The sequence below is a fragment of the Ranitomeya variabilis genome, chromosome 2 (genome assembly GCF_051348905.1).
Source record: "Ranitomeya variabilis isolate aRanVar5 chromosome 2, aRanVar5.hap1, whole genome shotgun sequence".
NCBI classification, from domain to species: domain Eukaryota; kingdom Metazoa; phylum Chordata; class Amphibia; order Anura; family Dendrobatidae; genus Ranitomeya; species Ranitomeya variabilis.
In genome coordinates, this window is record NC_135233.1 from 1,104,868,238 (window position 1) to 1,104,895,533 (window position 27,296).

At 43.9% G+C, this 27,296-nt stretch overlaps 1 protein-coding gene across 9 annotated transcripts in view; it reads left to right on the forward strand.

The window, feature by feature from the left end:
• Positions 1–25,674, forward strand: part of MAPRE3 (microtubule associated protein RP/EB family member 3) — a 118,112-nt gene extending 92,438 nt beyond the window's left edge. For 6 of the 9 annotated variants that reach the window (XM_077291902.1, XM_077291898.1, XM_077291901.1 and 3 more), the window contains 4 exons: positions 8,746–8,947; positions 9,309–9,457; positions 14,875–15,027; positions 19,018–25,674. In XM_077291902.1, coding sequence (XP_077148017.1) covers positions 8,746–8,947; positions 9,309–9,457; positions 14,875–15,027; positions 19,018–19,086 — 573 coding nt within the window. In that variant the 3' untranslated portion in view covers positions 19,087–25,674. The remainder of the gene's footprint in view (positions 1–8,745; positions 8,948–9,308; positions 9,458–14,874; positions 15,028–19,017) is intronic. The other 3 variants (XM_077291903.1, XM_077291897.1, XR_013222011.1) reach the window with 2 other exon arrangements.
• The last annotated feature ends 1,622 nt before the right edge of the window (positions 25,675–27,296 follow it).

The window sequence follows — 27,296 nt, forward strand, 5'->3', positions numbered from 1 at the left end:
AAAGAATGAGGCTCAGAGTTGTGAAAATTGTGTTAATTGTTCATATGTTTAGGGAGATATTAATTCAAATATTTATTTTCAAAGAGGGTGTACTTTTTTTTGCTGAGCACTGTACATTTACCCTGGCATGAATTGAGTTTGCAAATCTGAATATTCTTCGATTTTAATTCAGACAAATCACCTAATATGGCCACAACACTTTCCAGCTAGCATAAGTCGGAAAAGGATCACACGATCTTGTGTGCATCACAACGAGATTACCAATAATGCTTAGCAGTGACCCCACCCTATAGTACAGCCAATCATAAGAGACCATGGTTGTGAAGTCACAGATGAGTCATAGACACTGTAAAAGCCCAAACAGGAAATGCAGCTACCACATTGTGGAGATTGCAGAGAGCAGTGATGTCTTCAGAGGTCGGTCATAGAGAGTCTGTGATAATCCTGTGAGACGAAGACTTAGAGGTGCCGAATTTAAGTCTTTGCCAAAACAATGGTTGGAGTTGCCAAGGATAGGGTTATGTAAAATAGAACAACTATTCAGCAGGGTCCTCTCCCCTCTGTACCAGTCTGTCATTGTTAGTTTGTTTACTGTAAGTGATATTTGTATTTTGATGTAACCCCTTCTCATGTACAGCACCATGGAATTAATGGTGCTATATAAATAAATAATAATAGTAATATTTCTGCCTCTGAAGATCGCAATTAGGATCAGATCACATTTATCCTGCGCTCTACGCTGAGCACTTTACATGGGGATCTCCATATAAATCACTAAAATACGTGATCCATTCAAAGGTACCACAACAAACAGTCACTAGAATGAGGTAGATGGAGTCACTTTGGACTCTGGCCTATAATCCGGCGGTATCTATTTTTTTAAGCATATACCAGCACGGTCTCTCATAGACCATAGGAACCTTTGAAAAGACAGACACTGCTGAACAGAGTCCAGATGGGATCTAGAGTAACTCTAGCATCATTATAACGAATAGATCGGTAGAGCGTATCATCTGAATCATGGATTTCCGAGACTTAAGATGGAAACTTCGATTAGCTTTAGTTTTAAGGTTGAAGGTAGACTTCAGACCATCGAGTTCAACCTATCAATTACATCATCACAGGAGTCTACAAACTTGTGATCAGTCAGTTTTCCTTTTACAGGATGAAAAGTAGTCATTGTGCTGTTTGTTATCATGGTATCATCACACTGAACATGGAGCAAAGAAAGCTGAGGAGAGAGTTGTCTCATGAGATTAAAAAGACAATCGTGTTAGAGGTAAAGGCTACAAGATGTCTTCACACAGCCGGATGTTCCTGTTACTAGATCTGCACATATTATTCAGAAGTGTAAGGTCTGTTGGACTATAGGTGATCTCCCTGGACCACTGGTAACCACAGAGCCCAGAACAATTTCCAAAGAGATTAGAGGTGAACTCCAAGGTGAAGGTCCATTACTGTCAGGTCCCACCGTCTGTAGCTGTCGGGGCCAAAGTGGACTTCATGGAAGATGACCTCTGCTGACAGCCAATCATAAAAATCAAGACTGGAATTTGCCACAATGCCCATTGATGAGCCACTAAGCTTCTGGGAGAACGTCCTGTGGACGGAGGAGACAGAACTGGAGCTTTGTGACGTCACATTAGCTCTATGTTCACAGTCACAAATTTGAAGCAAAGAGCAGAACTTTGTACCTGCTCTGACATGCGGAGGAGCTTGGAGATGTTCTGGGACCGCGTCAACTGCCGCAGGGGGTTCTGAATCTGTGTATGGTACAATGAAATTTCAAGGCTATCAAGACATTCTGTAGCCAAATATGCTGCCGAAAGCTCCGTCTGAGCAGCAGGTAAGGGGTCCTCCAACAGGATAGTGACCCAAATTGGCTAAAAACATCCAAGAACGGCTGAGAGCAAAGTACCGGATCCTTCTGAAGAGGCTTCTGTGACCCTGATCTAAATCCTACAGATCATCTGTGGACGGAGCTGAGACCTGCAGTCTGGAGAAGACGCCTCCACACCTGAGACACGAGGAGCCCTCTGCACACGAGTAACCAAATAGCTGTGGACGGGGGACAGAAGTCTCATTGAGAGGCACAGGCATCGTTTGTCTGCAGCGGTCGCCTCAAAAGGTCATGCAACAAAATATTAAAGGGAACCTGTCACCCCCAAAATGGCTGGTGAGGTAAGCTCACCGGCATCAGGGGCTTATCTACAGCATTCTGTAATGCATTCTGTAATGCTGTAGATAAGCTGCCAATGTTACCTGAAAGAGGAGAAAAAGACGTTAGATTATACTCACCCAGGGGCGGTCCCGGTGCGGTCCGGTCGGATGGGTGTCTCCGGTCTGCTCCGGCGCCTCCCATCTTCGTTCCATGACGTCCTCTTCGGGTCTTTACGCCGCGGCTCCGGCGCAGGCGTACTTTGTCTGCCCTGTTGAGGGCAGAGCAAAGTACTGCAGTGCGCAGCCGCCGGAAAGGTCACATAAGCCCCTGATGCCGGTGAGCTTATCTCACCAGCCATTTTGGGGGTGACAGGTTCCCTTTAAGTAAGGAACTATAATTGTTGCCCAGGCTGGGGCATTTGTTACATTAGTTTTTTTTTCTGGTAAACCAAAATTTAGACGCAAAGAAGCAAAGTCTAATTAGTAAGTGTAAGATTAATATTACTTGTGTCAGTTTCTGATATTTCAGTGATCGGTGGGGGGGTTTTCTTACTTTATCAGAAGGGGCCAACAGTTTTGTCCACAGCTGTAAGTGCTCATAGATCACAGGATAGATGTGACTCGAACCCTAAAAGTGATCTAAAATGTTATGTTCCCAAAACAAAATTCCACCAATAAAATCTTCAGGTCAACACAAAAAAAGAAGCTCTTGTCCATCATCTGTTAATGAAAATATAGACTTCTGAGTTACTGGCAGCACAAAGGCTCTAGAAAAGTGCCGTGTCTCCCATAAAAAGAAGTACAGTGCAATCTGTGCTCCCAAATCCAAGGCCCACAATGTGCCTGAACCACGGTCAGTGTGCACATTTGACGTTATTGTTGTGGTGAGACACACGTGCCTGTCTTCTGAATCACAAGCTGCCAGTAATGTATAGGGCACTGCAATGTATGGCGCATTGCAATTTCTGGGACGCTACAATGTATGGGGCACTGCAATGTATAGTGCACTGCAATGTATGGGGCACAACAATGTATAGGGAAATGCAATGTGCAAGCACTAGTGTGAGGGGCACTGCAGTGTACGGGCACTACAATGTATGGGGCACTGCAATGTATGGGGCACTACAATGTATAGGGAATGACAATGTATGGGGTACTACAATATACGGGCAGTACAATGTATGGGGCACTGCAATGTATTGGGCGCTACAATGTATCGGGCACTACAATGTATAGGAAACTACAATGTATTAGGCACTACATGTGAGGGCAGTTCAGTATATAGGGAACTACGATGTATGGGGCACTACAATGTATGGGGCACCACTATGGCATATCTGCCATTTTCACTATGCAGCATGTACTGTGTATGTTTCAGGAAACCACATATGGGGTCAAATCCTCACTGCACCTGTGGCTTAATTCTCAGAGGAGTGTAAATTCCATGATTGAGTCACACGAGGAGGTGTCCGCTGTTCCGGCATCTAGCGGCTCTGCAAATGGAGTCTGGAAACTATTCTAGGATAATCTGAGCTCCAAAAGTCACATAGCGCTCCTTCCCTCCCGAGCCCTGTCGTGTGGCCACTCAGCACTGTGCAGTCACATGTGGAGTATTGCCACATTCAGGTAGGAGAAATTGTGTAAAAAAAAAAAAAAAATATATATATATATATATATATATATATATATATATATATATATATATATATATATATATGATGGGGCCATTTTCTCAGATTTGCCCTTTAAATTAAAACAATTGAGGATAATACAACAATTTTAGCGGAAAAAAAAAACTAATTTTTCTTTTTCACAGCGTAATTTTATGCAATGCCATAATGCTCATCACAACCCTAGATGAATTCCTTGAAGGGGGTAGGTTCCAAAATGGTGTCATTTGTGGGGGTTTCTGCTGTTATGCCACCTCAGGGGCTCTCCTACTGTGACTTGGCGTCCACAGAACTTTGCTCCAAAAGTCAAATAGCGCTCCTTCTCCTCCAAGCCCCCCGCGTGCTCGAACAAAAATTTCTGGCCACGTATGGGACATCGTCGTACTCAGGAGAAATTGCACAATAAACTTGGTTCTCAATTTTCTTCCAGTGTGAAGTGAGAAAATATATTCAAAAAAGTTTTCCTTTTTTCATTCATTCCTGTGAAGCGCCTGAAGGGTTAGCAAACTTTCTAGATGAAGCTTTGAATACTGTGGAGGGTGCAGGGAGCCTGAACATCAGAAAAACCCATAAACTAATGTGAAATGTGAAGAGGTCCCTAACCAATCTGGTTTTGTAAATTTCATTGAAAAAATGAAAAAAAAAAAAATGCTGTTAAATATTCGAAAAAACCCCCCATCATGTCAGGAATCCTACCGTATGTCACCAATGTGTCACGGTACACGCGGAGGATACCTTTATCATCCCCACCACTCACACCAATTTGTCATGAACCGGTTGCCCCTGGTTCCTTCTGATGGGGATTTATCTATATCCCACTTCCCAGTTCCGGTTTGGAATTTGCAGCTCTCTGGCACCCCCTTTACCCTCAGGTCAGTTGGGGTACTGCACCTAGGATAATTAGTCGCCAGAAAGGCTGCCTTACTTTGTACTGGCTAAGGGGCACACTGCAGCGATGGCTCTATAACTACTCCCACTCATGAGGGAATAATAATTATCAACGCCGCCGTCGCTACAAAGCCTCCCAAACGCACAAAACAAATGCGCTGCCACCAGCTCCGATTTCCTACATAGTAACGGGTCCGGAGCCAACCCAAATTAGTAGCGTAATTCACTTCCGAGGACGTGACAGTTCGTTATAGAGCAAGGAAAGACAAGCTAGTAATTTCATATGTTTTACTCCCAAAAAGGTAGGCAGTGTTTACAAAGTCTAAAATAGATATTGTAAAGAAGACAAATCATGTGTACAATACAATTGCAAATAAAAAAAAGGATTACAATTGAAAAGAACACTTACAGGTTGTTATGTCATTGCATCATAATGGCTGGCCATGTGCTGAGGAGGGACTACATCTTGATGCATATCACACATCTGTACAGCAGCTAGACCCCGGACTGTTGTGAATTCTGCTCTTGGGCTCCCTCCGGTGGTTATAAGTGGTAGCGCTGCTGTCTTCGATCGCAGCATTTCATCAGGTGTGTCCACTTAATGCAATCCACTGGGCTATTTAGTTTTGTTTCACCCTTTAGTCAGTGCCAGTTGTCCATTGTTCCTGGAGGATTCACATCTCTGTTGGGTCTCTCTTGCTTTGCTGTTCATTTCAACAAAGATAAGTTCTGGCTTTGTTTTTGCAGTCCACATGCTGTGGGCCTTATAGTTCAGTGCATTTCTATGTTTTGTCTTGTCCAGCTTGGTCTGTATAAGGACTTGCTCATCCAAGCTGGTATCTCTGGAGATGCAGATATACCCTCCATACCTTTAGTTAGATGTGGAGATTTTGTATTTTCTGTGGTGGATATTTTCTAGTGTTTTAATACTGACCGCATAGTACTCTGTCCTATCCTTTCTATCTAGCTAGAATGGCCTCCTTTGCTAAATCCTGATTTCAGTCTGTGTATGTTAATTCCCTCTCCTCTCACAGTCAATATTTGTGGGGGGCTGTCTATCCTTTGGGGATTTTCTCTGAGGCAAGATAGTTTTTCCGTTTCTTTCTCTAGGGGTATTTCGTCCTCCGGCTGTGTCGAGGTGTCTAGGGAGTGACAGGAACATCCCACGGCTACTTCTAGTTGCGGTGTTAAGTTCAGGGTCCGCGGTCAGTACAGGTACCACCTTCTCCAGAGTACGTCTCATGCTGCTCCTAGGCCACCAGATCATAACACCGGACGAAAGACACTGCAAGACTCCTGCTTCACACAGTTATTTCCTAGCCTAAAACCAAAGCCCTCCCCCTGTGGTGACCTCACTTAGAGGCTGAAACTCCCCTTTACTTAGAATTATGAAAATTATTTTTTATGCCTAGCTTGCTGTATGAATCTCGTATACGAAAGACACGATGATCAGAATGTGCCCCACATCATGGGGATTCTTTTAAGTGTAAACACGGAGTAAATACCTGAACCGCTTATGGAAAACCCGCACTTTGCACTCGTTGGGTTTAGCTTCAAGCGGTTTCAGGGGGTTATAGATCTATCGATGGACATCCGGAATATATAATTCTTATATCTCTAGCCCAGATCAGTGCCCCTATATATCACTTTAATAGAACAATAGAAGCTCATGGTTTCTATATACCAGTTCTAACCATTACCAGTTGGGAGAGGGAATGAGTATTGTAGGGAGACCTGCTTGCAGCTCAAAGCCATAAAACTGCTCAGTGGCTGCTACACATTGCAGAGAGTATGTCTGCCATAGGGCTTTGTTCTTGTATCAGCGAATGCAGTGTGGGAGAAAGGGGGGGTCGAATCTGAAGCGTGTGTCTGTGCTATGGTACCTTCTAGAACTAAATTCACAATATGGCATATTCACATTACTGTGACAATGTTCTTACATAACTTTACCTATTAACTTCTTTGTGGTATGACTCTAAGCTAAGGACATAAAAATTCAAATTAAAAAATTGCACATTTTAAAACATTTTTTTTTCAAATATACAGTACAGACCAAAAGTTTGAACGCACCTTCTCATTTAAAGACTTTTCTGTATTTTCATGACTATGAACGTTGTACATTCACACTGAAGGCATCAAAACTATGAATTAACACATGTGGAATTATATACTTAACAAAAAAGTGTGAAACAACTGAAATTATGTCTTATATTCTAGGTTCTTCAAAGTAGCCACCTTTTGCTTTGATGACTGCTTTGCACACTCTTGGCATTCTCTTGATGAGCTTCAAGAGGTAGTCACCGGGAATGGTCTTCCAACAATCTTGAAGGAGTTCCCAGAGATGCTTAGCACTTGTTGACCCTGTTGCCTTCACTCTGCGGTCCAGCTCACCCAAACCATCTCGATTGGGTTCAGCTCTGGTGACTGTGGAGGCCAGGTCATCTGGCGTAGCACCCCATCACTCTCCTTCTTGGTCAAATAGCCCTTACACAGCCTGGAGGTGTGTTTGGGGTCATTGTCTTGTTGAAAAATAAATGATGGTCCAACTAAACGCAAACCGGATGGAATAGCATGCCGCTGCAAGATGCTGTGGTAGCCATGCTGGCTCAGTATGCCTTCAATTTTGAATAAATCTCCAACAGTGTCACCAGCAAAGCCCCCCCACACCATCACACCTCCTCCTCCGTGCTTCACGGTGGGAACCAGGCATGTAGAGTCCATCCGTTCACCTTTTCTGCGTCGCACAAAGACACGGTGGTTGGAACCAAAGATCTCAAATTTGGACTCATCAGACCAAAGCACAGATTTCCACTTGTCTAATGTCCATTCCTTGTGTTCTTTAGCCCAAACAAGTCTCTTCTGCTTGTTGCCTGTCCTTACCAGTGGTTTCCTAGCAGCTATTTTACCATGAAGGCCTGCTGCACAAAGTCTCCTCTTAACAGTTGTTGTAGAGATGTGTCTGCTGCTAGAACTCTGTGTGGCATTGAACTGGTCTCTAATCTGAGCTGCTGTTAACCTGCGATTTCTGAGGCTGGTGACTCGGATAAACTTATCCTCAGAAGCAGAGGTGACTCTTGGTCTTCCTTTCCTGAGGCTTTCCTCATGTGAGCCAGTTTCTTTGTAGCGCTTGATGGTTTTTGCCACTGCACTTGGGGACAATTTCAAAGTTTTTCCAATTTTTCGGACTGACTGACCTTCATTTCTTAAAGTAATGATGGCCACTCGTTTTTCTTTACTTAGCTGCTTTTTTCTTGCCATAATACAACTTCTAACAGTCTATTCAGTAGGACTATCAGCTGTGTATCCACCAGACTTCTGCACAACACAACTGATGGCCCAACCCCATTTATAAGGCAAGAAATTCCACTTATTAAACCTGACAGGGAACACTTGTGATGTGAAAACCATTCCCCGGAGACTACCTGTTGAAGCTCATCAAGAGAATGCCAAGAGTGTGCAAAGCAGTCATCAAAGCAAAAGGTGGCTACTTTGGAGAACCTAGAATATAAGATATAATTTCAGTTGTTTCACACTTTTTTGTTAAGTATATAATTCCACATGTGTTAATTCATAGTTTTGATGCCTTCAGTGTGAATGTACAATTTTCATAGTCATGAAAATACAGAAAAATCTTTAAATGAGAAGGTGTGTCCAAACGTTTGGTCTGTACTGTATATATTTTTTTTTTTTCAGAAAAAATGCCATAACATAAAGTACAATGTGTCATAAATGTTTTTCTCAGAATCACTTGGATGTGTAGAAGCCTCAGATCCATCACCACATACACTGACCGGGGTGTTGCAGGGTTTTCAGGGCAGTGGGCGGCTTTACAGTATTGAGGTTTGAGTAGAAGCGATTCAGTCTGAACCAAATATTTGTCTAATTTGAATCAGAAATGAATATCCGTACGCTTCCCGGTACATCTCCAGTGTATGTGGTGGTCTCATCCTGGAGTCTACCATGAATTGCCGTTCTCACCATGTTCTTTTCCATGTGACTGCTCAGATATAGATTGTTTGTTTTCCAGATCATCCCTGTAGAACGATTAGTGAAGGGGAAGTTCCAGGATAATTTTGAGTTTGTCCAGTGGTTCAAGAAATTCTTCGATGCCAACTATGATGGAAAAGAGTATGACCCTATGCTGGCAAGACAAGGGCAGGACGTGGCACCTCCGCCCAACCCTGGAGACCAGGTCTTCAACAAACCCAAGAAGACCATCATCTCATCAGGTACACTAGTGGTCAATAGTGTCTGTGGTTCTTGGAGCTGATGGTGTTATCTGCGGTGCTGGTGGCCGATAGTGATGTCTGAGCTGCTGAAAGCCGATATTGTTGTCTTCGGTGCTGGAAGCCAATAGTGATGTAAGTTCTTTGGTGCTGGAGGCCACTAGTAGACATGAGCAAATATCGTCGGATCCCTCCTTATTCGGCTCACTCCAAGTATCCAGGTTCCCTGTAAAGCTATTCAGTAAGCTCTATTAACGAGCTGAATATGGAGGGAGCCGAAGATATTCGCTCATGTCCAGCCGCTAGCAATGTCCTCCATCTGGTGGACACCATATATTCTTCTCATCTTTCCATTTTTTTGCAGTCCCTCAGAGAACGTCTCCCACAGGTCCCAAGACCATGCAGCCCCCAGCGCGATTACAGAACTCGTCTCACCCGATCAAGAGAAACCCTCCCATTACCAGGAACGGTGGCAGCGAGCTGGACTCACAGATAACGGAGCTGAATCAGCAGGTGAGGGCTGAGAGCGGTGCTGGTCACACGTGGCCCCCGTCTATTAGTTGGACAGTCCATGGTGTGGCTGTCCTTCCTCCTCACCTGTCGCGATACTTGTTCTTCCTTATCTGTAATACATGGTGTCTTCTGCTGCTCATCATCCTCCATCATCATCTGTAATGTCGTTTAGTGTCATATTCCCACCTGCTGAACACCGCTCTTCCTCCCTGCTCTCCTCCTTTCTGACAGTTATAGTCTTACCAGCATTCTTTTATTTCTGTTTTGCTATTAGATTATAGGCAATGTCCTTATACTGTGATGTTACTGTGTGCATTATATTGTGATGTCATTGTGTGTAGTAAACTTGTACCATAACATCACTTTGTGTTTTATCCCTGTACTGTGACATCACTGTGTGCATTATCCCTGTACTGTGACATCGCTGTGTGTATTATCCCTGTACTGTGACATCGCTGTGTGTATTATCCCTGTACTGTGACATCACTGTGTGTATTATCCCTGTACTGTGACATCACTGTGTGTATTATCTCTGTACTGTGACATCACTGTGTGTATTATCCCTGTACTGTGACATCACTGTTTGTATTATCTCTGTACTGTGACATCACTGTGTGTATTATCCCTGTACTGTGACATCACTGTGTGTATTATCTCTGTACTGTGACATCACTGAGTGTATTATCTCTGTACTGTGACATCACTGTGTGTATTATCTCTGTACTGTGACATCACTGTGTGTATTATCCCTGTACTGTGACATCACTGTGTGTATTATCCCTGTACTGTGACATCACTGTGTGTATTATCTCTGTACTGTGACATCACTGTGTATTATCTCTGTACTGTGACATCGCTGTGTGTATTATCTCTGTACTGTGACATCACTGTGTGTATTATCCCTGTACTGTGACATCACTGTGTGTATTATCTCTGTACTGTGACATCACTGTGTGTAGTAAACTTGTACCATAACATCACTGTGTGTATTATCTCTGTACTGTGACATCACTGAGTGTATTATCTCTGTACTGTGACATCACTGTGTGTATTATCTCTGTACTGTGACATCGCTGTGTGTATTATTCCTGTACTGTGACATCACTGTGTGTATTATCCCTGTACTGTGACATCACTGTGTGTATTATCCCTGTACTGTGACATCACTGTGTGTATTATCCCTGTACTGTGACATCACTGTGTGTATTATCTCTGTACTGTGACATCACTGTGTGTATTATCCCTGTACTGTGACATCACTGTATTATCTCTGTACTGTGACATCACTCTGTGCATTATCCCTGTACTGTGACATCGCTGTGTGTATTATCCCTGTACTGTGACATCACTGTGTGTATTATCCCTGTACTGTGACATCACTGTGTGTATTATCCCTGTACTGTGACATCACTGTGTGTATTATCCCTGTACTGTGACATCACTGTGTGTATTATCTCTGTACTGTGACATCACTGTGTGTATTATCCCTGTACTGTGACATCACTGTGTGTATTATCTCTGTACTGTGACATCACTGTGTGTATTATCCCTGTACTGTGACATCACTGTGTGTATTATCCCTGTACTGTGACATCACTGTGTGTATTATCTCTGTACTGTGACATCACTGTGTGTATTATCCCTGTACTGTGACATCACTGTATTATCTCTGTACTGTGACATCACTGTGTGCATTATCCCTGTACTGTGACATCGCTGTGTGTATTATCCCTGTACTGTGACATCACTGTGTGTATTATCCCTGTACTGTGACATCACTGTGTGTATTATCCCTGTACTGTGACATCACTGTGTGTATTACTCCTGTACTGTGACATCACTGTGTGCATTATCCCTGTACTGTGACATCACTGTGTGTATTATCCCTGTACTGTGACATCACTGTGTGCATTATCCCTGTACTGTGACATCACTGTGTGTATTATCCCTGTACTGTGACATCACTGTGTGTATTATCTCTGTACTGTGACATCACTGTGTGTATTATCCCTGTACTGTGACATCACTGTGTGTATTATCTCTGTACTGTGACATCACTGTGTGTAGTAAACTTGTACCATAACATCACTTTGTGTTTTATCCCTGTACTGTGACATCACTGTGTGTATTATCTCTGTACTGTGACATCACTGTGTGTATTATCCCTTTACTGTGACATCACTGTGTGTATTATCTCTGTACTGTGACATCACTGTGTGTATTATCCCTGTACTGTGACATCACTGTGTGTATTATCTCTGTACTGTGACATCACTGTGTGTATTATCCCTGTACTGTGACATCACTGTATTATCTCTGTACTGTGACATCACTGTGTGCATTATCCCTGTACTGTGACATCGCTGTGTGTATTATCCCTGTACTGTGACATCGCTGTGTGTATTATCCCTGTACTGTGACATCACTGTGTGTATTATCCCTGTACTGTGACATCACTGTGTGTATTATCTCTGTACTGTGACATCACTGTGTGTATTATCCCTGTACTGTGACATCACTGTGTGTATTATCTCTGTACTGTGACATCACTGTGTGTATTATCCCTGTACTGTGACATCACTGTGTGTATTATCCCTGTACTGTGACATCACTGTGTATTATCTCTGTACTGTGACATCACTGTGTGTATTATCCCTGTACTGTGACATCACTGTATTATCTCTGTACTGTGACATCACTGTGTGCATTATCCCTGTACTGTGACATCGCTGTGTGTATTATCTCTGTACTGTGACATCACTGTGTGTATTATCCCTGTACTGTGACATCACTGTATATCTCTGTACTGTGACATCGCTGTGTGTATTATCCCTGTACTGTGACATCACTGTGTGTATTATCCTTGTACTGTGACATCACTGTGTGTATTATCTCTGTACTGTGACATCACTGTGTGTATTATCCCTGTACTGTGACATCACTGTGTGCATTATCCCTGTACTGTGACATCACTGTGTGTATTATCCCTGTACTGTGACATCACTGTGTATATTACTCCTGTACTGTGACATCACTGTGTGCATTATCCCTGTACTGTGACATCGCTGTGTGTATTATCCCTGTACTGTGACATCACTGTGTGTATTATCCTTGTACTGTGACATCACTGTGTGTATTATCTCTGTACTGTGACATCACTGTGTGTATTATCCCTGTACTGTGACATCACTGTGTGTATTATCCTTGTACTGTGACATCACTGTGTGTATTATCTCTGTACTGTGACATCACTGTGTGTATTATCTCTGTACTGTGACATCGCTGTGTGTATTATCTCTGTACTGTGACATCACTGTGTGTATTATCCCTGTACTGTGACATCACTGTATATCTCTGTACTGTGACATCGCTGTGTGTATTATCCCTGTACTGTGACATCACTGTGTGTATTATCCTTGTACTGTGACATCACTGTGTGTATTATCCCTGTACTGTGACATCACTGTGTGTATTATCCCTGTACTGTGACATCACTGTGTATATTACTCTTGTACTGTGACATCACTGTGTGCATTATCCCTGTACTGTGACATCACTGTGTGTATTATCCCTGTACTGTGACATCACTGTGTGTATTATCCCTGTACTGTGACATCACTGTATTATCTCTGTACTGTGACATCACTGTGTGCATTATCCCTGTACTGTGACATCGCTGTGTGTATTATCTCTGTACTGTGAAATCACTGTGTGTATTATCCCTGTACTGTGACATCACTGTATTATCTCTGTACTGTGACATCACTGTGTGTATTATCCCTGTACTGTGACATCACTGTGTGTATTATCCCTGTACTGTGACATCACTGTGTATATTACTCCTGTACTGTGACATCACTGTGTGTATTATCCCTGTACTGTGACATCACTGTGTGTATTATCCCTGTACTGTGACATCACTGTGTGTATTACTCCTGTACTGTGACATCACTGTGTGCATTATCCCTGTACTGTGACATCACTGTGTGTATTATCCCTGTACTGTGACATCACTGTGTGTATTATCCCTGTACTGTGACATCACTGTGTGTATTATCTCTGTACTGTGACATCACTGTGTGTATTATCCCTGTACTGTGACATCACTGTGTGTATTATCCCTGTACTGTGACATCACTGTGTGTATTATCCTTGTACTGTGACATCACTGTGTGTATTATCCCTGTACTGTGACATCACTGTGTGTATTATCCCTGTACTGTGACATCACTGTGTGCATTATCCCTGTACTGTGACATCACTGTGTGTATTATCCCTGTACTGTGACATCACTGTGTGTATTATCCCTGTACTGTGACATCACTGTGTGTATTATCTCTGTACTGTGACATCACTGTGTGTATTATCCCTGTACTGTGACATCACTGTGTGCATTATCCCTGTACTGTGACATCACTGTGTGTATTATCCCTGTACTGTGACATCACTGTGTGTATTATCCCTGTACTGTGACATCACTGTGTGTATTATCCCTGTACTGTGACATCACTGTGTGTATTATCCCTGTACTGTGACATCACTGTGTGTATTATCCTTGTACTGTGACATCACTGTGTGTATTATCTCTGTACTGTGACATCACTGTGTGTATTATCCCTGTACTGTGACATCACTGTGTGCATTATCCCTGTACTGTGACATCACTGTGTGTATTATCCTTGTACTGTGACATCACTGTGTGTATTATCTCTGTACTGTGACATCACTGTGTGTATTATCCTTGTACTGTGACATCACTGTGTGTATTATCTCTGTACTGTGACATCACTGTGTGTATTATCCCTGTACTGTGACATCACTGTGTGCATTATCCCTGTACTGTGACATCACTGTGTGTATTATCCCTGTACTGTGACATCACTGTGTGTATTATCCTTGTACTGTGACATCACTGTGTGTATTATCTCTGTACTGTGACATCACTGTGTGTATTATCCCTGTACTGTGACATCACTGTGTGTATTATCCCTGTACTGTGACATCACTGTGTGCATTATCCCTGTACTGTGACATCACTGTGTGTATTATCCCTGTACTGTGACATCACTGTGTGCATTATCCCTGTACTGTGACATCACTGTGTGTATTATCCCTGTACTGTGACATCACTGTGTGTATTATCCTTGTACTGTGACATCACTGTGTGTATTATCCCTGTACTGTGACATCACTGTGTGTATTATCCCTGTACTGTGACATCACTGTGTGCATTATCCCTGTACTGTGACATCACTGTGTGTATTATCCCTGTACTGTGACATGAATAGAAGCTTCTCCTGGATGGAAGGTGTCTGTGTTATAAAGCAGTATTGTAGAGCTCCACGGTAGTGATGGTGGTGACTGTAGAGGGGTCCTCTGTCCCGTCGCTCACTGTCTCTCTCTTTCCCGTTGTTTAGTTGATGGAACTGAAGCTGACTGTGGACGGACTGGAGAAAGAGCGAGATTTCTACTTCAGCAAACTGCGAGACATTGAGCTGATTTGTCAGGAGCATGAAAGCGAGAACGTTGGGGTTCTGTCCAAAATTATCGACATCCTGTACGCCACAGAGGTACATTCGGCCACACAGGTGTATCCACTGCATGTGTTCTGAGGACCGTTCACTAGTCAGTATTCCTGCAGCTTCCTCTCCCTGCTCCCTCGTTTACAGCACTGCAGATACTTACTGACCTCAGTATGGGGAATGATGAATTCTAGTCATTCACCTCCCCAAATCCGTATACTTTGCACTGACGAAGGGCCAATAGCCCGAAACACCGTGTCTGCACATTGAGGTTTTGATTGGGCTTTTATCCTAAGGCGAATAAGCCTCCTTACCTTGACAAGCCAGAGCTGGTATGTCACCATCCACAAGGAGAAACCTTACCCCTGAGACCCCAGGTATTCCCCTAAACATATCCCTATGGGGTCACAGCTGCTGTCCAAGTTTCCAATGGATCACAAATAGCAGCCAGCAGAACTGTGATCGCAGCCCTGGATATGTAAACCAAGATCAGTACAAGAAAATAAAGCAAAGTATTGACCATGTTGTTAAATATCGAATTTGGGCTGTTCAAGATTAGAAAAACATCCACACGTTGTGTCCGGCACTGCAGCTCAGTTGCATTAGAGGTAAAGCATAGAGGCACGTTTGGTGCACGTTTTCTTTTTCAGGCTCTTTAATGTAGGACATTTAAACCATAGCTTGAAGTCTACTGCCGTCTGGAAGTTGACACTAGTAATAAAACTTAAGAAAAAAAGTTTGCGCTCCCTGCAAGCTACACCTAGCTTGCCGACACCAAGCTACTGAGTTTAGCTTATGGCAGACGCAGGTTTGAGTTTCAGACCTGTTTTTTTCCCTGTTTATTTTAGGCGGACACAAACCTATTTTTCCTTTCTCTTTAGGTTCGGTAACAGAACAGTGTGGGCCACTCTGTTTCACCCCAATAAGTGACGGCGATATCAGACTGTAGTGGTCAGCATGTATGTCTTGTTGGGATGGTAGGACCACTGTAACTTGATGTAGTGAGCCATCATGTACCCGGGGCGGACAGACATTTGTCTTATTGTCTCCTGCCTGCTCCCAAACCTTGACACATTGCATGCAGCAGAAGATGAATCTGGGGCTCCCTGGTCACTGGATCAAGCCTCTTCAGGACTGTTAATATGTCCCTTGCATGGGCCTTTTTCTCTGGCTCACTGCGTTCTTTCGGCGGTCCTGCTCTGGTTCTGGTGATTATTTTCCTTCTGTTTTGCATGTCCCTACACTGCTGGGTATCCTCTCCTGATGGCTGATGATTCTTGTGAGAACCTGCAGCTTGGGGGCTGTATTGCTTCCTTTCTGATCACCTGGGGCCACCAGTGGTCTTTGTCAAGGTTTGGACTTTAATTTTGTCCCTTGTCTCATTGTGGCCTAGCCGGCTCCCAGCAGCCATGCCCTCTTTCTCTCTAACTAATCAGGCTGATGCTGGCTTGCCTCCTGCACTCCTGGTAGGCTCCTCTCTCTTTTTCTATGGGTGCCACTATCTTCTTGGAGTTGCTATGATTGGTGCTCCTAAGGACATTGCCTATGCACCGCTTCCCTGCCTTACCTCCTACTATCGGCTACACTACGTTTCTGATCTTAACATTTTTGGAACCTCCTGTTTTTCAGGTGCACCTCTCCACGGTCACGGTTATCAAAAACCATGACCCTTCCTTTCCTGGAGGTAATGCTTTTAAAGGGCTCGAAGAATAGACATATTGAGTCTATGGCAGGTCTGCCTTTGAGGTGGCAGACTCTGGTCTATGCCTATTCTCTGGCACTTGGGTTGCAAAGTAGTGACAACCAGTCAGCTGGATTTGCAGACTTGATCAACAAGTCATGCAGCTGGATGTTTATCTCAAGCGGAAAACAATATTGTGGCTATTCCCATTTTCTGTGACTCAAGACCTGGAAGTTGGACCTCATGGTCAATAGATGTCTTAGAGGCTTTCCTTTTCAGGGATCTCACCTTTTGAGTCCAATTTGGACAAAATTAAAACTCCACTGTCCCTCAGTTCTGGCCCAGTTGCTCATTTGGTAAACATGGACTGATCAATTTCGTCCCTGGAAGTTCCTGTTGTCTCGTGTCCCTAACCACCAAGACAAAGCCCCGTATTCTGCAGGAAAGGATGAGACCATCTTTTTAGCAAACCCCATCATGCAACAACGGGGTCTAATTGACAAGACCTCTAGGTCTAGAGCCAATACAATTTCCTTGGCATGATGGAATATCCTCACCTGGGGACTCCACTCAGGTGGGCAGCCATCTCCTTCTCTTCCGGCTTTCCACAGGCCATGATATCTGGTCAAAGAAGTTGAATCCTCCAGTTCCAGAATAGAGTTCACTACTCTTCCACACGACCAGTCTCGTACCCCTAGGACTGCTACTTTTACTACTGGTTTCTGCCAGGCCATATCTTCTCTTATCCACTCAGGGGTCTTTGTGCCAGTTCCACTTTGGGAGCCCTTCAGAGGTTTCTAATCTATTCATCTTATCCAAAAAAGACAGCTCAGTTTGGCCCATTCTGGACTTAAGGTTACTAAAGAAGATGGATCGTCTGCGTCACTTCAGAGTGGAGTCTATTCACTCGATCATAGTCTACAGGGAACCCAGGAAATTTCTGTCCTCGTAGATTTGGGATACCCCGTATTTTTCAGACTATAAGACGCACCAGACCATAAGACGCACCCCAAATTTTCAGAATAAAAATAAGGAAAAAAAAAGTTTCAAATGGGGGTACGTCTTACAGTCCGAATTCAGCTTACCAGTGAAGGGATCGGCACAGGTGGAGGAGTGGTCACAGGGGTCTTTCGGTGGTCCAGGCTGGTGTGTTGGCCTCCAGGAAATCCCATCCCAGGCTGGTGCGGTGCTCTGTGTTTGGGCAGGGGTGGAGGCTCTGTGCTCCGGGGCAGGGGCTGTGCTCCAGAACAGTCAGTCGTGTTTCTGGTTTGGCAGCCCTCCCTAAGGTGTTTTTTCTCTCTAAGGTGGTTTCTGCTTTCCACCTTAATGAAAACATTCTCCTCCACACTTTCTGTCCGTCGCCCTCTCATCCCTCTGGAGAGATTTTTGCGCAGTTTTGACGTGGTCAGGGCCTTGCGGCTCTACCTGTTAGTTACAGCTCCATTAAGATGTATGGACACCTTATTTGTCATCCCAGAAGGCCCTCACAAAGCCCTGGCCTGTTCTGGCCACCTCGTAGGTGACCATTCCTCACTGAATTTAATTTACCATACTGGAAGCATAATCCATATAGGGATACAGCTCACACTACTCGTGCTGCAGGAGCCTCCGGGGAATCTGTTTTGTAATTCTGTAAGGCTGCTACTTGGTCATCTGTCCATAATTTTTCTAGGTATTAAAAAGTTCATACTTTTGTGTTTGCAGTGGAAAGTCTTGGCTGCAAGGTGCTGAAAGCTGCAGTCACTCTGGTTGTTGCCTGAGTAATCATTATTCCTTTTGTGACATATTAATTCCACGCCCTAGGAACTGCTTTCGAACATCCTATGGTTTCTGTGCCCACCCATGAAGCACCCGATAAAAGAGGATTTTTGGTACTCCCTGTAAAACCTCTGTCGCAGTCTTCATTGGGGACACGGCACCGGTCCTCGATTGCCCATTCAGGCAGCATTTGCGTTCTTTCTTCTCTGGGCAGTTGTTCTTTCCTTTTGTTCTTTTGCTTCACCTACTGCTTTCTCACTTACTAAGTAGGTTGGTGCCTATAAGCAAGCTGTAGCCTTCTGGAGAGGAGATGACTTATGTTTTTTAAAAGTTTTTTTTATTAGTGTCAGATTTAGTTGGCAGCAGACTTCACTTCTGATTAAGGTTATGAAAATTAGATTTTAGGATGAGTATCAAAAATCATCTTTTTTTCTATATCGAACATTAAAATAATGTATTTTGGGCTACTACACTTAGGCTCTTTGTTCCCTGCAGATTACCAACTGTAGAATGAGTTTACTGAGAATCGTCAGTTTTATGTTTTGGTTAAATTTCGAGCCATTGGAAGCCTATTAACATTAGTTGTGGTTTCATTACAGGAGGGATTCGCTCCTCCGGAGGACGATGAGAATGACGAGCTTCAAGCTGAGGATCAGGATGAATATTAACCACATCCACTGCTCTTCCTTGTCACTGTCGCATTGTAATATAATATTGCTCCTCGTTGCCCGTTTCCCCATCAGCCATTTTTTTGCAGACTGAACCTGTTTGGTTAGAGCCTCAGCACACGTGCTTGTGAACCATCATCAATCCCTTCAATTGATAGCCAGACTGGTTGGCTATCCTGCGGGCCACAACCTCTGAAATGTGAATAGTGCCGCTGGGGCACGGGAGCGGATGTCTTCTAAGTCATGGATTTAGCACTTCATTCATCAGGAGATTCTCCCTCTGTGGGCAGATACATAGCTGATACCATACGTGTTTGTCCTCCCACCGTTACGACCTGACCACCTGGATGCCCTCGCAATGTTTGATTGTTGTGTTTTTTACCTCTAGACTTGTCTTCCTCTAAAATTTTCGCACCTTCTGTCCTTTTATTTCATGGAATGGAGTATTTTACTTGGCCGTCTCTTGTTCATTTTTTCTTTTTTTAATGGTTTGGAAAGTTTTAGAAAATAATGAGAAATCTTCATCCAGATGTCCGAGGAAATAACTGAGAACCTTGATCTGCACCTTCTACAAATGACTGCACCAATCGTCCTCAATGTCCAAATTACAACCACCCACAGACTCAAGCTTGATCAATAGCTAAGCTGCTGGAGTAAAGTTAACTGGAAAGCTCAGAATCTAGACTTTCTCTAGGTCTGGCGACTCTTGCATGGACTTGGCCTTTCGTCTGGATGTTCTCGTGCAGACTTGCTCTAGGTCTGGCAGTTCTTGCATGGACTTGGTCTACGACTGGCTGCTCTTGCACAGAATTGGTCTAGGTCTGGCGGCTCTTGCACAGACTTGGTTTATGTCTGGCGGCTCTTGCACAGACTTGATCTAGATCTGGCGGCTCTTGCACAGACTTGGTCTAGGTTTGGCGGCTCTTGCACAGACTTGGTCTAGGTCTGGCGGCTCTTGTATGGATTTGGTCTAGGTCTGGCAGCTCTTGTGCAGACTTGGTCTAGGTCTGGCGGCTCGCACGTGAACTTGGTCTAGGTCTGACAGCTTTCATGCAGACATGGTCTAGGTCTGGTGGCTTTTGCGCAGACTTGGTCTAGGTCTGGCGGCTTTTGCTCAGACTTGGTCTAGGTCTGGTGGCTTTTGCGCAGACTTGGTCTAGGTCTGGCGGCTCTTGCGCAGACTCCGTCTAGGTCTGGCGGCTCTTGCGCAGACTTGGTCTAGGTCTGGTGGCTTTTGCGCAGACTTGGTCTAGGTCTGGTGGCTCTTGCGCAGACTCCGTCTAGGTCTGGCGGCTCTTGCGCAGACTCCGTCTAGGTCTGGCGGCTCTTGCGCAGACTTGGTCTAGGTCTGGTGGCTTTTGCGCAGACTTGGTCTAGGTCTGGCGGCTCTTGCGCAGACTCCGTCTAGGTCTGGCGGCTCTTGCGCAGACTTGGTCTTCAACTGGCATCTGTTGCATGGACTTGGTCTAGGTCTGGCTTTACAACTTCTCGCTTGTCTGCTTCTCTACGCTCCTTTTCCTGTACCCCGGAGAGCCGGTCCTCATTTGGTTTTGCACTTTTTCACCGTCTCTTGCTTGTTTTTTGTTTTCCTGAAGCTGCAGGATGGCACAATCTTTTGTTTTCATGCTTACTGTTGCCTTATTAGGGAGGGGGGAATATAAAACAAATCTTAGAAGCATGGAGAGATAGATGATTGGAGATAGAGGTCACTGAGACGGGAAAGGAAGTGGTTACTGGGCAGTGAGAGATAATGTCAAACTATAGAGAAGAATTAAAGGGGTTGCCCTTTGATAATCCCTTTATTTACTTTGACAACCTGTCAGTCAGGCAGGTTATTGGGCAAGATGTCAGACTTGTGCAGAGTCTTATAGAGGGACTGTAGCAGCTTGCGCTCATTGTGAGCGCTCTATAAGTGAGGTCTCATGTATATTTATAATTGATGGTTATTAGCCACAGACTGTGCAGTATATGGGACACCTGGACATTGGGACAACTGTACATAAAAACACCTGAGCAGCTGAACATTATTACATCGGCACACCGTACAGCCGTACATTAGAGCAGAACAACAGGACATCGGAACACCAGGAAACTGATACATAATAACACCTGCACACCAGGAGACCTATACTTGATAACACCGGGACACCAGGAAACCTATTAATGTAAACACGAGGAGACCTGTAGGTGATAACACCTTGATACCAGGAGACCTATGCATGATAACACCAGGAGACCTATGCATGATAACACCAGGAGACCTATACGAGATAACACCGGGACACTAGGAGACCTATTCGTGATAACACCGGGACACCACGAGTCCTATACATGATAACACCGGAACACCAGGAGACCTATATCTGATAACACTGGGACACCTGGAGACCATTATTTGATAATACCAGGACACCAGGAGACCTATACATAACACCGGGACACCAAGAGACCTATACATGATAACACCAGGAGACCCATACTGTATGTGATAACACTGGGACACCAGGAAACTTATTACATATTGGTCTCCTGATGTCCTGGTACTATCATTTATAACACTGGGACACCAGGAAACTTATACATGACTAGATTGTGGCCCGATTCTAATGCATCGGGTATTCTAGAATATGCATGTCCCCGTAGTATATGGACAATGATGATTCCAGAATTCGCGGCAGACTGTGCCCGTCGCTGATTGGTCGAGGCAACCTTTATGACATCATCATCGCCATGGCAACCATTATGACATCTACGTCGATACTGTGCCCGTCGCTGATTGGAATCAGAGACGCGGGATTTCCATTATGACATCATCGTCGCCATGCTGTGCCTGTCGCTGATTGGTCGAGGCCTGGCGGCCTCGACCAATCAGAGACGCGGGATTTCCAGGACAGACAGACAGACAGACAGACAAAGACAGACAGACAGACAGACGGAAAAACCCTTAGACAATTATATATATAGATAGTACCAGGACATCAGGAGACCAATATGTGATAACAGCGGGATACCTGAAGACTCATACAGAAAAACATTTGTGCTCGTACAGGTGTCCCATTGTTCGAATGTCCTCATGTACAAGTCTCCTGTACATTACACAGCCGGAAGCAGTGAAATGTGGGATTAGCTGCTGTGGTTGCATGCGGAGTGCTCAGCTCATGATTCTCCATAATGGTCATCCCAGTCAAGTACAACATGTTACTGTACAGTAATTACTATTGGAGCCCCGAGAGTGTCGGAAAAACACTCCAGTTATTATTCATATACAAACGACCGATCACAAATGCGTCATTTACCCCCTAAGTTGTCCTCCGTCATTTACCTCCTGTGTTGTCCTCTGTCATTTACCTCCTGCGTTGTCCTCTGTCATTTACCTCCTGCGTTGTCCTCCATCATTTACCTCCTGCGTTGTCCTCAGTCATTTACCTCCTGCGTTGTCCTCCGTCATTTTCCTCCTGCGTTGTCCTCCTTCATATTTTCCTCCTGCGTTGCCCTCCGTCATTTACCTCCTGCATTGTCCGTCATTTACCTCCTGCGTTGTCCTCTGTCATTTACCTCCTGCGTTGTCCTCCATCATTTACCTCCTGCGTTGTCCTCCGTCATTTACCTCCTGCGTTGTCCTCTGTCATTTACCTCCTGCGTTGTCCTCCGTCATTTACCTCCTGCGTTGTCCTCCGTCATTTACCTCCTGCGTTGTCCTCCGTCATTTACCTCCTGTGTTGTCCTCCGTCATTTACCTCCTGCGTTGTCCTCCGTCATTTACCTCCTGCGTTGTCCTCCGTCATTTACCTCCTGCGTTGTCCTCCGTCATTTACCTCCTGCGTTGTCCTCCGTCATTTACCTCCTGCGTTGTCCTCAGTCATTTACCTCCTGCGTTGTCCTCAGTCATTTACCTCCTGTGTTGCACTTCGTCGTTTTCCTCCTACGTTGTCCTTCGTCATTTACCTCCTGTGTTGTCCTCTATGATAGTCCCAGAATCAAGTTTTCTTCTGTTTTTTTCCACCTCGCAGTTTTGAAGCCTTTTGTACTATATTAATTTAATTTCTGACTGTGAGTTTACGGCTGTACATTCGGTAGGTGCTCCTCAGAATTTAGATGTGTAGAATTTTTTTAAATAGATTTTTCATGCACTTTTTAAATTTCCTTTTACGAAATCTTAACTTAAGTAAAAGTTTTTATCAAAGAGCCAACACTTTCTGACTTCCATCTCATAGTTGTATCATGTTCATACCACAAAAATCATTGCAATGGAGGCCATGTTGACCCATAGGTGGCCATGTTGACCCATAGGTGGCCATGTTGACCCATAGGTGTCCATGGAGTTCGATAGGTGGTCATGGAGATCCATAGGTGGCCATGTTGACCCATAGGTGGCCATGGGTATCCCTAGTTGGACGTGGTGATCCATAGGTGGCCATAGTGAATTGCTCTCGAATTTGTCACTGGTGTTGAGCTCACATCTAAACATGTGATCCAGTTTGCCCTCTGACCTCAAGTCCTGACGGCAGCAGACTTCGAGTAATTGACTAAAGTCTTTTTTTTTTTTTTTTTTTGTTAGATTTTTATGGAACGTCGCAGCTCCCTTAGAAGATCTTATGGAGAATATCTCCAGTGATGAGAAAATCATTGATCTGCCGACTGTTTTTTCTTTTCCGTGTGAAAAGGAGAATGGAAGTTGCTTATTTATTTCTTATTTACTTGTAAATTTATGTAGGACATATTTTATTTATCAGAGGGTCGACGGTGCTCGTGTGACCCTGGAGTGGTGAACTGCAAGTTGGAGACTGAAATATGAAATAGTTGTAATATGGTTCAAGAGCGTTGTTGACTGAAGGTAGGTGGAAGGATTGGAAATAGAGATGAGCGGTTACTAATTAATTAATTTTGAAATTTTGGCAAATTTTGGATTTTTGTAAAACTAGACCAGAATTCAATTCCAATTGTATTTATTTGTTCATCTCCAATTGGGAAAGTGGAATGTCAAAAAAGAGTGGGATATGTCCTAGAGATAGTCACAGAAAGTGAAGGACCCGCGAGGGTATGTGCACACAGCATCAACTTAGATGGCAGTATACCCTCCGAGTTTTGGAAGATGAAACCGCCAGCGGAATTTTACCTGAAGCTTCTTTTTTGGCGTGTAACGTGTTATTATTTTGCTGCTGCTTTTTTTTTTAACATTGTGTACAAAATACTGAGCCACTTCCAAGCAAAACACATCTGAAGAAGGGTCAGGTCACTTCTTTTATCCTGGCTGTGGCTTTTGAAGTCTGATGCCATTAAAATAAGCTAGAAGTTAAAAGACTGAATGTTTGCACACAAGTCGTTTCACCATTGCAGTCTATATATTCTCACATTTTAGCATTTTTTAAGTGCTCTTTCAGGTGGGTTTCAAAGCAGAATCGCCTGAAAAAGACAACAAGCTTGATTCATCTCTAAATGTCTCAATTAGTGACTTTTTGATTTGCGACAAATTCATCAAATGATTTACTCCTAATTTTTTATTTGAACTTGCCTTTGTAGTTTTCTGATTTTTACATCAGTGTGTATTTTCAAGATGTTTTAGACTGATTCACGCACGTTGTCCTTTTTTCAAAGTGAAAACATTTAGATCAACTCTACTCTAGTACATCCCTAGAAGGATTTTATGCATGACAGAAAAAAAGCTGCATTTTTTTTTTTTTCGAAATTTGGCACACGAAAAAAGTCAAAAAATGGTTGCTAAAGACAGACAATTACACAATTTTCAGCTTTGCACAAATTTCATGAATTGAGTGAGACATTTTGAGAAAAAAAAAACCTCATGTCAAAAACAGAAAAGTGACTTAAAGACTGAGGAAATGATGCATCGGACCCACTGTGTGCATGTACAGTTATGATGTTTAGGGGAGAAAATCCAGAAGGTTGGTGTGATCCAAGAAGTGAATTATAAGAGCTCGATATGGAAAAAAAAATCTTTCCTAACTTGTAATGTATTTTTTCTACAGTACGGGGCTCTATGATAGAAGCAATTGCATCATGTACAGGTAGCCACGTTAATGAGGATCATTTCCAATTTTTCTCCCGGGAGAATTTTGCGGTCCAGGAATTGTTCACATTTCTTGCCCTCTATTAGTGATTGTGGGTTCCTGGAAGCAGTTGCACAATGTTTTGTTTCTCTTATTTTCACCCTTCACCCGTGAATAGCTGTTACCGTGAGCAGGTTTACAGAATGAGACCCATGTAAATGATTCTACGTTGGCATTTGGCAGTGTAAAAGGTGATCCCTACTGACCTGTCGGGAGCATTAGTTGATTTTTTTTTTTTTTTAATTTATTTTGGTTTGTTTGATTTTTTATGTTTTTTTTATTATTTCATGCTTATCTCATCATATCTGAACAAGCTGAAGACGACGGTAGAGTTTTCAGTTGCTTCCTTTACAATCTGTATAAACTGAGGGTTAAGATGCAAGAAATTTGGGGTCATTCCTCAAAGCCAAGACCCCTGCACGGACCCCGTTCTCATCTGTCGGTCGAGGACCTGGCAGAATTGATCAAATCTTGCATCTGTGTTATTCTGTTTTATTTCAAATAAACTGGTGTGGAAATATCATTCTGTTGTCACAGTGTGATGATTGTCCAGAGCCGCCATCATAAAACGTGGAGCTCCGAGATCAGAGTCCAGGACTCCTCCAACGTGTGATACAAATCATCTACCGGTAGATGATTTGCCTCCCAGTCACCACATAGAGAGAATTTCCCTGTGGCCGCTCTGCATGTACTTCGGACCAAATACAGATGCACGATCCCCTTTAATAAAAAAAATTAAAGGGGATTATTATTATTATACATTTTTATAGCGCCATTTATTCCATGGCGCTTTACATGTGAAAAGGGGAAAATATAGACAAATACATTAAACATGAGCAAAAATCAAGGCACTAACCAATACAGAAGGAGGGAGGACCCTGCCCGCGAGGGCTCACAGTCTGCAGGGGATGGGTGAGGATACACTAGGAGAGGGTAGAGCTGGTTGTGCAGCGGTTAGGTAGGTTGAGGATCACTGCAGGCTATTGGCTTGTCGGAAGAGGTGAGTCTTCAGGTTCTTTTTGAAGGTTTCTATGGTAGGCGAGAGTCTGATATGTTGGGGTAGAGTTCCAGAGTATGGGGGAAGCACGGGAGAAGTCTTGGATGCGGTTTTGGGAAGAACAGATGAGAGGGGAGTAGAGAAGGAGATCTTGAGAGGATCGGAGGTTGCATGTAGGTAAGTACCGGGAGACCATGTCGCAGATGTATGGAGGAGACAGGTTGTGGATGGCTTTGTATGTCATTGTAAGGGTTTTGAACTGGAGTCTGGGCGATAGGAAGCCAGTGAAGGGCTTGGCATAGGGGAGAGGCTGGGGAATAGTGGGAGACAGGTAGATTAGTCGGACAGCAGAGTGTAGGATGGATTGGAGTGGTGCTAGAGGGGAGGCCAGAGAGTAGAGGGTTGCAGTAGTCAAGGTGGGAGATGATAAGGGCGTGCAACTAGTGTTTTTGTGGTGTCGTGGTCAAGGAATGCGTGAATCTTGGAAATATTTTTGAGTTTGAGGAGGAGGCAAGGGCTTGGATATGTGGCTTGAAAGAGAGGGCAGAGTCGAGGATCACCCTGAGGCACTGGGTGTGTGGGACTGGGGAAAGTGAGCAGCCATTGACATTGATGGATAGGTCTGGTGGAGGGGTAGAGTGAGATGGGGGAAAATGATGAATTCTGTTTTGTCCATGTTCAGTTTTAGAAAGCGAGCAGACAAGAAGGCCGAGATAGCAGACAAGACAGTGTGGGATTTTGGTAAGTAAGGAGGTGAGGTCAGGTCCGGATAGGTAGATCTGTGTGTTGGCTTAGAAATGATACTGCATACTGTGGAATTCTATGAGCTGTCCCTGGCCGAAGGTGTAGATGGAGAAGAGTAGGGGTCCTAGAACAGAACCTTCAGGAACACCGACAGACAAGGGGCGAAGTGAGGATGTGGTGTGGGAGAGGGAGACACTGAATTTTCGGTCTGTTAGATATGACGAGATCCAGGATAGGGCCAAGTCTGTGATGCCAAGAGATGAGAGGATCTTTAGCAGATTGGAGTGGTCCACAGTATCAAATGCAGAAGACAGGTCCAGGAGAAGGAGGACAGAGTAGTGTTGCTTGTTCTTGGCAGTTAGTAGGTGTGAGGGAAATGTATGTCACGATAATGTAAAAACCAT